Source organism: Labrus bergylta, chromosome 15 (genome assembly GCF_963930695.1).
Source record: "Labrus bergylta chromosome 15, fLabBer1.1, whole genome shotgun sequence".
NCBI lineage: Eukaryota > Metazoa > Chordata > Actinopteri > Labriformes > Labridae > Labrus > Labrus bergylta.
The window spans coordinates 6,849,769-6,861,131 of NC_089209.1; the positions used below are offsets into that span (position 1 = coordinate 6,849,769).

At 39.4% G+C, this 11,363-nt stretch overlaps 1 protein-coding gene across 1 annotated transcript; it reads right to left on the reverse strand.

Annotated features, from left to right (window-relative positions):
* Window positions 1-1,018: 1,018 nt before the first annotated feature.
* On the reverse strand, window positions 1,019-11,148 carry hadhb (hydroxyacyl-CoA dehydrogenase trifunctional multienzyme complex subunit beta). The gene is made up of 16 exons (XM_020639952.3): window positions 11,022-11,148; window positions 7,927-7,999; window positions 7,532-7,573; window positions 7,276-7,372; window positions 7,012-7,056; window positions 6,487-6,586; window positions 6,207-6,294; window positions 5,233-5,420; window positions 4,929-5,109; window positions 4,276-4,397; window positions 3,724-3,803; window positions 3,592-3,639; window positions 3,416-3,503; window positions 1,911-1,985; window positions 1,568-1,732; window positions 1,019-1,444 (listed from the first exon to the last, which is right to left on the reverse strand). The coding sequence occupies exons 2-16, from the start codon at window positions 7,991-7,993 to the stop codon at window positions 1,409-1,411; spliced, it is 1,422 nt and encodes a 473-aa protein (XP_020495608.2). The 5' UTR covers window positions 7,994-7,999; window positions 11,022-11,148; the 3' UTR covers window positions 1,019-1,408.
* Window positions 11,149-11,363: the final 215 nt, after the last annotated feature.

The window sequence follows — 11,363 nt, forward strand, 5'->3', positions numbered from 1 at the left end:
ACAGAGGCTATAGTCTTCCAAGCAGACCGCCCGGGTTCAAGTCTGTACCTGTGGCTCCTCTCCTGCACGTCATTCCCCTCTCTCTCTCTCTCTCTCTCTGCCCAGTTCATGCAGGACCAAAATACGGAAGTTGTTCTGGTAGCTGGAGAGGTGCCAGGGCACTTCCCAAGTACTGCAGAAGTGCCCTCGAGCAAGGCACCGAACCCCCAACCGCTCTGGGGCTCTCCCTGTGTAGCAGCCCCACTCTGACATCTCTCCACGAATGCATGTCCACAGCTCCAGTTTGTGCGTGTGTGTGTGTGTGTGTGTGTGTGTGTGTGTGTGTGTGTGTGTGTGTGTGTGTGTGAGAGATGTCTCTGAAATAACGGGAGTGTAAACCAGAATTAGTATTTCAAATGTCCTACACTGCCCACTGTCCTGCACGGAAAGGAAAACGCCCTAAAATAAAATCAAGGAAAATAAATGAACATTTATCAAAGGTACATTTTAACATTTTAATAATAATTTATATCTAGAACACTCAAACACTCGATGGTATCAAGCTTATTTTCTTATCAGATCAGAAGAAAACTTTCAGATATCCCCTTCAAAAATATTTTTAATAAACATTCTGTTAATGGCAGACATCCAGCGTCCAAACTTTCATACTGTTATAAGATCCAAAAATGTTCCAAAGATGTCCCGCCACAATTTGCGTTATGAAACCAGCTATTTTTCTTTTTCACACTGCTGCCTGAAAATTGCATTTTTCTAAGACATCTTTTATTTCATATTAACCCAACTTAGCTCTTTGACTGATGACTGGGCCAGAGGCTCAAACCCAAAGATGTGATGTTGTGGAGAATAAGTATTCTGCTGTGATGTTTGAACTCTGTAGTAACGATACAGTGAAGTAAAAAGTAAAAAAAATACAAATTATGCTAACTAGAAAAAAATAGAGTGTTATGAAATGTCTGGATGAAAGCTGGGGGGGGGGGGGGGGGGGAGAGCTTCTACAAAGAAGAGCAAACTGAAAAAATGTGTTCTAATGTGATTATCATCACACCATTTAATTCCAACAGTGGGTTAGAAAAAACATTTTACAGCAAATATAAACATGATGATCACTCCTGCTCTTCTGAGTGCTTCCATTTGACTATGTTACATTCGACTCAGTGACGACATCGACTCAGTCGCACCACAAAGTCCGCGAAATCAAAGGCAAACATTCCTCGACGACATTCTCTATGCTATAATTTAAAAAGCTCAATTTACACAGGATCCCTTAAACACCCTCCGTACTGCATGCGACACTTCTCTGATCAAGGCAAAGTGGTGCTAGTATGTACACTCTGTTGTCTGGATGTAAGCGAGCGTGTCGTCGTCATGGTGAATCTGAAGATTTTAGGTTGCAGATGATGTTTTCTGTTTATTGGGGATAGGCCTCGATGACCATGGCGTGACCCTGGAGGAAATAAGAAAACGAGCTTGTGAGGAAAACAACCAAATAGAATAAAAAGGTTTTAAATTTAAAAAAATAAAAACACAAGATAAAAACTGAAAGCGAGCCCGAGCCTTCATTAATCACCTGTCCTCCTGCGGCACAAGCAGCCACCAGCCCGTACTGTCCTCCCTCCTTCTTCAGCCGGTGTGCCACTGTGGTCACCAGCCTGCAGCCTGTGGCACCGAACGGGTGACCCAGAGAGAGGGAGCCCCCCCACAGGTTGAACTTCTCCATGGGAGGAGCCCCCACCTGCATGAACAACACACATTTCAGAATGTGTTTTACATAAAAATGCTGATTTAACAAATCCCAAATGATAGAACATTTTTATCCTATGAACTATATTTACTAAAATTGACTTTCTACACAAATACATTGAAATCATCCAAATCCATTCTGAGAAATATAGATCAGTAGCCTTCTTTACCTTCGACTTTCTGCCCAAGTACGTCTGGCCGAACCAATCGGAGTCCATCGCCTTCAGATTTGCCATGATCTGCCCCTGGAAACACAAAACACATATGGTTACCATAGATACCAGACATTTGCATGATGTCTTCTGATATAAATGAGCAGGATTTGAGGTAGAACAGTTGAAGCTTACTTTAACAGAAACTTCTGGCATTAAATCTTAATTTACATATTCTGGGATGTAGATGTCTTTAAGTTAACAAACTTTAAGAAATACTCCAGTAAAAACTCAACCCAATTTCATGATGTCCAATAAAAGTGCTTCTTTTTTGCCACTGAGAGGCTCAGATTAGTGCTCCAAAGCCCTATTCACACATGCACACAGTTCCCCTAAAACTTCCAGAAATGTTAAGGTTGAGCTGCACGTGTGAACACAAACAACCAGATTTTTCCCAAGAAATCAGAATGCAGCTGATAGGTGAACGCGGCAGGAAATATTCAGGAAATTCACCACATGTGGGGTGGGGGGGGTGGGGGGTGGGATGACATTTTTATCATGTGACTGACATGTGACCTGTGGGATCTTTGTGCATTTATTGAAGCTGCTTCATTATGTTTTCTGTTCGCCTGTGTGTTCTTCTCTGCTCCTGCGTTTGAACAGTGAATACATCAGGGCACATGGAATTTATATTGAGTAAAAATAAAAGTAATCACAGCGGACTCTGAAGCTTGTCCACTTTTGTTGTGCATCCCTTTAAAGGAAAACTTTCCACTGTGAGGAAAATGTGTGAACAACCATCTCAGGACGATTTAAGAGGCGCAGGTTGTCTGATTTTTACTAGGAGAGAGTCCCTTATGTGAAAGAGTATCATCGTTTTTTGTTTAACCAGGAGTTCTGCTTAAGGAGAATTCTAACGCTGAATTGCTGCAGTGAGAAGTAAAAGTTGCAGGAACACATCTGTACATAGTATGTCAGTGTGAGCTGGAGTGAGGAGTGGAGACAACACACAAGCATTCACAATCTTTTCCTCCTAAATGACATTATTGTTTGACCCGTCTCCCATCCTCCACTCGACTGTAATTGTCTGAATGCTGAATGTTGCTAAATGTTTCCTTTATATACTCTTTTTTGATTAGTTACTCTTTTTTTTCTGAATCTTAGCCATGTGGCAGACCGCACAGAGTCCCCCAAAGCAAACTGAACTGTTTTTAAAAACTTGTTTGTGCCCACTTTAATCATATATAGTAATTTAAATAATGATACCTGAGGCTGTAGGGATTGGTCAATCTGAGTAATGTGCACTATGTTGTCTGTTGTTTTTAAAGGTGCTGCATGTGCTTCTCTGTTAACATGTGGATTGTTTTTAACTTCTATTGTGATTTATTAATTGCTGCTGTTGAGGCGGTGCTTACAGTCTAACACACATTTGCCCATTGTGATAATAATAAAGTGTATGGTATCATAATGAGTGTATATATAGTAATGAGCGTATCTTATTGAAATATTTAGAGCAAACTTACTGCAAACGCCTCGTGAAATTCAAAGACGTCGATGTCATTCATCGTCAAGCCAGCGCGCTCCAGGACTTTGGGTGTACCGTACGTTGGCCTGAAGAAGTCAAAAAGGGCAGAGTGAGAAACAGACAACAGAGAAACTGTTTCTACAAAAGGTGCTGAAATGATGTAGAGGGACTCACCCCAAAAGCAGCTGATCTTTGGGGTCCTGGGATACGTAGACAAAGTCTCTGCCAAGATAAAGAAATATAAAATGTATAAGCACTTAAACTAACATCTCATTGTGCTCTGACAAACAGAGAGGGTGCAGATACCTGAGGTAGGCTTTAGGCTTGTAACCCATAGCCAAGGCTTTCTCTTCAGACATGATGAGCACAGCAGAGGCACCGTCAGTCTGAGAACAAACAAACAAACAAACAAACACTTTACTTACAGTCAGAGCAGTTTATACGCGGCGACGGTGTTTCAACAAGAAATCAGCTCAAAGACATTCAGGGGAAGATATTTTGGGCAGGGCAACACAATTTGTTTGATAAGAGGTTTGGAAAAGTTACCCGAGAAGTTCATTATAAAGTGCAAAGACGATGACTTCCACAAAAAAATGAATCCTAAGTTGCTGTCTGAACAGAAAAAAGACACCCTCAATCAAATCCTAACAGTGTTTAGCTCCGGGTAAATTGCAGGTTTTATTTTTGTAGCTTGAAGTGTGTGGAGCTTTGTGTGTTTATTTCACTCTCAGAGACAAGAGCTTGTGTCAATGCTGAAAGTGTTTTTGAACCAGAGACGAGGAATTAAGAACACGGAGAATGCTGCAGGGCCTGTGTGTGTGTGTGTGTGTGTGTGTGTGTGTGTGTGTGTGTGTTTACCAGGAAGGAAGAGTTGGCGGCGGTGACAGTGCCGTGAGGTTTTACGAAGGCGGCCTTCAGTTTGCTCATTTGCTCCATGGAGGAGGGACGGATGCCGTTGTCCTTGGAAACAATGTCACGACCTGAAAAAAAAACACAATCAGTGTACAAATTTTTTAAATTTTTTAAAATCTTTTCAATACAGTTTTAATTTACAGAGGAGTATATTGACTATTCTATTTGTTTAAAATCATATTGTTAAAAAAAGCCCTTTACATTCCTCTTATTATAAAATACTGTGAATAAGACTGATGATTTCTTTTTAGTAGTTTTAGACACAAGAACAAATTTGATCATTTTAGAATTTATTTTTTATTTCTAAATACACAATTATATTTTTTATTCATTTTAAATTATTTTATTTTATTTAAAAATACATTCTTTTTTTAGTTATTATTTTACTGCTTGGTCTTTCAAATCTTGTCTGTTTCTTTTTTAGATGTTTTTTTGGGCCTTTTGTGCCTTCATTGGATAGGACAGCTAAAGAGAGACAGGAAGTGCAACTAGGACGGACGGCCGACGATGTTCTTGGTGTGTCAGAGCCTTCACACATCATAACCCTTCACTGTGTGATGTGTGGTGTGTTTGAGACTGAAGAGTGGAGCTGAGTTTACCCGGCACTTTGAAGGGGATGACGTCCTCCAACAGGCCGCCGTCCTGCGCCTTTTTGGCCAGAGTGTGTGACCTCAGAGCAAACTCGTCTTGCTCCAGTCTGGAGACCCCGAATGCAGCGGCCAGACGATCGGCGCTGTGACCCATGGTTTCAGCTGTGGAGAACTCAGCCACTGCGGGAAGCTACGCACAAATGATACACAGTTACAGGAGGAAAGAGTGCACAGTATACAAAGAGCGATCTGATTTCTGGAGCTCTGGAGGATCAGTGAGACACTCTCTGGGAGGTTTTGGGTGAATCTGTACCTCTGGGGCGAGGTGAGCCATGCGGATGCTGCCGATCAGACTGAGCCTCTGTCCGACGGTTTTGGCCTTGTTGAGGGCCAGCATGGTCTTCCTCATCTTACGGCTGTGACGGATGGGAACGTCGGACATGAACTCGACGCCTCCTGCAACAATGGCGTCACACTGGCCTGCAGCGATCAGACCGGCACCTGGAGAAGGAAGAAGGAAGAGACAAACAAAAAGGTCAAACAGAGTGGGGACGGGGATCACTAAATAAAACATTTCAGAACATTTCTAGAAACTTTTAGACAAACTGCCCCCGAGTTCTTCCTGACTTGCTTGTTCACACGTGAACCTAATAGTGGGAGACTCTCCCTGTCGGGCTCAGCGCTGTAGTGGCGGTCAAAGCCACAGAGTCTGACACCATGATGAGAACTTTGCATTCATATCCAAGTACGTCAGCGCTTCGAGTAGTTTAAAATATTCAGAATATCAACAAAGGAGCAGAAAGAACAAACTGGCAAACTGTAAACATTATGAAGTACTTTCAGTTTGTGCACAGAGATTGCATCGTCCGCCTGCGTACAGTCCAAGGTCATGACACGTATCTGGATAGAAATGTCAACCTGACTGTCTGACTTCATCTTCAACCTGCCATGATGTGACAATGTATTTTTATACCAAAGTCTTAAAGCCGTCATGATATAAATATAGATGTTTCAAGTTTTTTGTGCCAATATCAAAGTGTCTGAGCCAACAATTAAAACATAAATTAACAATGTAGTAGGTATTCTTCATGATATTTTATTAGTTTTTGATTACCTGGAAAACATTTTTAAAAAAGCATGACCTGCCAACTCCTCCTGGGTGTTTCGTTTTGGATGAAAATCAAAAAAGACATTCTGCATTCATTGGAACTTTGCTTTTCTTTATTTCTTTTCTCTTGCAAAGTGAAGTTGTGAGTGTAGAGCAGATATTTGCTATAGAGCTCCTACCTGAGGTCATTGCCTGGTTGGAGGAGATGCAGGCCATAGTGACGGTGTGAGCTGGGATCTTGTCGGAGAAGCCAGCACCCAAAGCTGCCTGCAGATCACAATGAAAAAAATGAGTGAGGTGCACATCAGAAATAAGCAGCTCAAAGTACGCTCATTTGTTTCAAAAGGATTCTGTAATGCTAAAGCTTAAAGAGAGTGAATGTAACATATGAGAGGCCACGAGACCATTAGGTGTCTTATATATATGTGTGTGTGTGTGTGTGTGTGTGTGTGATGATACCTCTCGTGCTACATTGCTGGTTTTGACCTCCTGAATGACTGTCCCATATATGATGTAGTCCACAGCATCTCTGGGTACACCCGTCTTGTTGAGCAGACCCCTGTGGAAACCCAAATGGAAACATTTCAGTCACACCAAAATGCATAAAGACTCTGAGAAAATGAGAAACAGGCTTGTGATAATAAGACAGAACGGAGACAGAAAAAAGGCACCCCGAGTGAAGCGCTCACACATAACTCAGAGAACTTTTGACACGAGTTCAGCCAATGTTCAACTTTCATTTAGGAGGTTTTCATTCTGAATTCAATTCAGTTTATTTAGGAAGTGGACGGTGCGCATTAATAAAACACATTATTATACATCTACTTTTCATCTGTAGTCCCCTGGCCTTGATGTTAAAGAGGCTTTTTAAAATTCAAATAAACAAGGAGATAAAGGAAAAAGAACGACAACACAAGCAGAAGAGAAGTCTTCTGGTGTCACTTAAACTAAAACAAAAAAAGAAAAGAAAGACAGAAGACTTACTGCAGAGCTGCTCTGGCCAAGTCGTGTGGCATGAGATCAGCATATCTGTAAACACAAAGCATTTCTTTTTACCTTCAAGCACAGATTAAGTCTTTGTTTCAAACATCTGACGAAAGACTTTCTTTGACAATTCAATATTTGAAGCAAACAGTGTTCTTGTCTTCATCTCCATGTCTAACAGCGTGTTCTGAGTAACTTTCTTATCGATACAACACACTCCACATCCTCAGTGAATTAACCAATGAGAGAAGAGCACAGACGTACGTGGTTCCAGACAACAGGAAAGGTGTTCGGACTCCTTCCACCAGAACTATGTTCTTCACACCAGGCCGGGCCAGTGTCTTTTTGCTTTTTGTCTGAACTGAAACATGAAAAAGAGAGCAGCTTAACGGACCCAAGCAGTTTTCACATATGCACTACTGAAAATACCCAGGAGTGTTGCTACGGATATCCTCCTGAACCGGCTGCTTACACATGCACCTCACTGCCGGACGCTAAGATGACCAAAATGTGGACTTACCCTGAGCCTGGAGCTGAGCTGTCGTACTGAGAGAGCGGGCCCCTGGGACACACAGACAAATATTCCTTATCATCTACTTTTATATTATTTCAATGATCTCACCATCACATGATGAAACATCAGGAGTAATTATCAGTATATAATAAGAAACAACAACATTAGAAAACAACAGCGTTGTAAGAATAGATGTGTTTATCTGAGAATGGATTCACTAATCAGAGTCAAGTGAAAAACAGAAAGTGGCCAAAGATGATATTTTTTATGACTGCTGATATATTTTAAGTATTCATAACACATGTTACAAACATACGTCAGCTGATGTATCTGATGCAGATCTTTGTCGACAATCATTTTAGTTAAAATGCAAAACAAATTGGGAGAAATAAAAACCTTACCAAACCGCATCGCCAAGGAAGGGCTGACGTGGCAGCTCCGCATCGTCGTCAGCAACATGGAAGCCATTTTGTTCTTGAGAGAAAAACGTGAAATATTAGAGGAGTTATAACCCTGGTTCTGACGGAAACGTAAATGCACCTAGTAAGATCCCTGTGGTTCAAGAAAGACACTGCTTTCTTAAAATAAATAATAATAATTGCAGTTAAACTGGGCTGCACACAACACATCCAGTATGTAGAACACACAAATACAATCAGAGAGGAGGACAGAACCAGCTTTCTGTATGACTGTAGAGGTCAAGAGCACTTAAAAATAGAATCTTTTAAGTGGCCAGAACGATGAATGAACAACTAGAATGAACATTTAAATTAAACCGTTTCAGTATAACCTCTCTGAAGTTGCAGGAGTCTTGTTTTAGGCTGATTTTCTTTTAGTTTGTTAAACTTATGAATGAGCAGATGATGATACACGTGCTCCTTTTCACAAACTTGTCAATCCGTTTTCTTTTTATTTACTTATGTAGACACTACTCTTCCTGGGGTCGGTACATACAAACCAGAAATGTAAAATCCCCGCAGGTTACATTATTTAAAAGTCCAAGGTAAAACGGAAAAAGACAATAAAAGAAATAATAATTACAACAACACAATAACAGGCAAAATATAAATCAAGAAGAGCAAGATGAACCTGTTCTAAATCCTACAAGTAATCTGTCATGTGCTCACGAGTTGGACGGATCATACATTTAATGTTAATGTTCATCCAAAGGGATTAGGCTCTCAAGTTCAAGTTAATGTTGCTTTATTGGCATGAACAGATCAAAATTGTTGCTGCCAAAGCAGTGGATGTACAAAACAATAACATTCACATTCTCATTGTCTGAATTCACACATGCCATCATGTTAAATATGTTAAACTGCATAAGCCATCAGTAGTGAGACTATATATATATATATATATATATATACTATTATCACGGTCATTATCACAAAACAGTGCAGTCTGACTGGTCTAACTACACCACAAAGCCCCTCAGGTAATACAAATACAAACACCACTGCATTCTCCATAATGAAGTTGGTTGGCCCTCCCTCACTGAGAGACGCAATAACCGCTGGTATCTTTTTTATCTATAAAGCCCTTACTGGAAAGCTTCCATCATATATCACCTCATTATTAAATCTGAACCCTGGTCCATCTTTAACCTGAGAGTGAGAGGCTGGTTCTCCAGGTTCCTCACGCCAGGACTGACCTGGAGAAAACTGCTTTTAGTGTTAGTGCTGCAAACTCCTGGAACATTTTACAACAGGACCTGAACTTGAGCACTTTTATCTCTTATGGACACTTTAGAAATATTATTTTTAACCGCCCAATACCTGACTGTAACTGTTTTATTTTATTTTAATTACTGACTTCTCACTGTAGTAATTCCAAGCTTTTACATTTTATTTTATTTTAATTACTGACTTCTCACTGTAGTAATTTCAAGCTTTTAAATTATTTCAGTGTATATATTTTATTGTTCTTATTGCTCTTTTATTGATTTTATTTTCTGTAGTAGCTTTATCTCATTCCTCGTTGTTTATCATTTCTGCATCATTGTAAATAAAGGTCACCCTCAATGACCTCGCCGAGAACTTAAATAAAGGTTGATGATGATATACTTATGTAAGCAGGAGGTCAACCGTAGTATGCACCTGTCATTTAAATATCTGAGTCAAACTGGATATTATACTCCTACTTGAGTATAATTATGTGATAGTGAAGTATTTGTTTCAGTGTATTGCATTCAGCTTCAAACAAACCAACATCCCTCACATTTACAGTGTAGAGAATAAAAGCTGCGTATGAAAATGTAATGTGTCCTTGCTTATCAGTGGAAAGACATCACATTAGCCCCTCTGAGGATAAACACAAAGGCCTTAAACGACACTGTACTCGCCGTTATATTGTATAGTTTCTGCTTATAATATGACTACACTCATGCACTTCAACGTATGTCAATACTGTCCAAATTGAATCTTCCATATTTAATTTACAACCATTTACAACTCTGTTCTTGCACATTTACATTTAATCTTCCATATTTAATCTTTCATATTTAAGACTAGTAATGCTTAGTTAAATCCTGGTTGTATATATTCACATTCTTAGTTTTTATATTTTTTTAGTACTTATTTATTATTATTATTATTATTATTATTATTATTATTATTATTTATTTTGAGTACTTGCACATTTACATTTAATCTTCCATATTTAAGACTAGTAATGCTTAGTTAAATCCTGGTTGTATATATTCACATTCTTAGTTTTGATATTTTTAGTACTTATTTATTATTTATTTATCTATTATTATTATTATTATTATTATTATTATTATTATTATTTATTTTTAGTACTTGCAAATTTACATTTAATCTTCCATATTTAATCTTTCATATTTAAGACTAGTAATGCTTAGTTAAATCCTGGTTGTATATATTCACATTCTTAGTTTTTATATTTTTTTAGTACTTATTTATTTTGTATTTAATATTATATTATGTTTAGATCAATAAAGTCATTTATTTTATTGAGACTGAACTCTTCCTCTTTTGCTCCACATTACACACCAATGGGGTTTTAATCTAGTAAAACTGTCAAATCTATAAACTATCACACGGCTTCTGTATAAAACATAAATACATAAAGTTTCATTATGTTGTTTGACTTTTCATTGACCGTCACCCCCCCCCCTCTCCCCTCCCCCCCCCCCTCCTCCTCTGACTGTGACCCTTCACCCAGATTCCTCTCCTGGAGAATGACACAGACAGAATTACAGAACCACGGGACACAATAAGGGTCAAAACTGTTCACATAACATCTAGAAACTTAGTGACTTGAGGTAACTTCACGACATTCATTCGCACAAACGACCTAAAAACGATTAATCGAGACGCCAGGTGGAGGCAAGCTAGTGATGCTAGGTGTTAGCTAAAGTTCACAGATTCCTGTGTTTATAAAAGGACGAACGTAACGCTCACAATTCAAACCACATCTTCTGTCTTTATAATGTTTTATCCCAGATAGTGACAGGCCCACCGAAGCTTACCTGTGCGCGTTATGTCTGACACTCCGCTTCACCTGTCAAACGATCCGACACTCAGCAGCAGCTCCCGAACTACGCTTTGAAGGACCCAAGACTGTGTCAGCTGACCAGAAAGTCGCCTGAGCAAAACTCATCGCACCTGATTGCGAACCAATTAAGAGTTTAATACCATGACAAGTGATCCAAAATAATATCTTTTAGATTTATCTTTTTTTAGTTAAGATAGTTTACACACATTTTTTTTTTTTTTTTTACGATTTCATTTTACGACACGGCAGTGTGTCAGCCACCTGTCAGACCTGCAGGTACTCTAGCGCCTCCAACCAACAGTGCGAGTATTTTGTG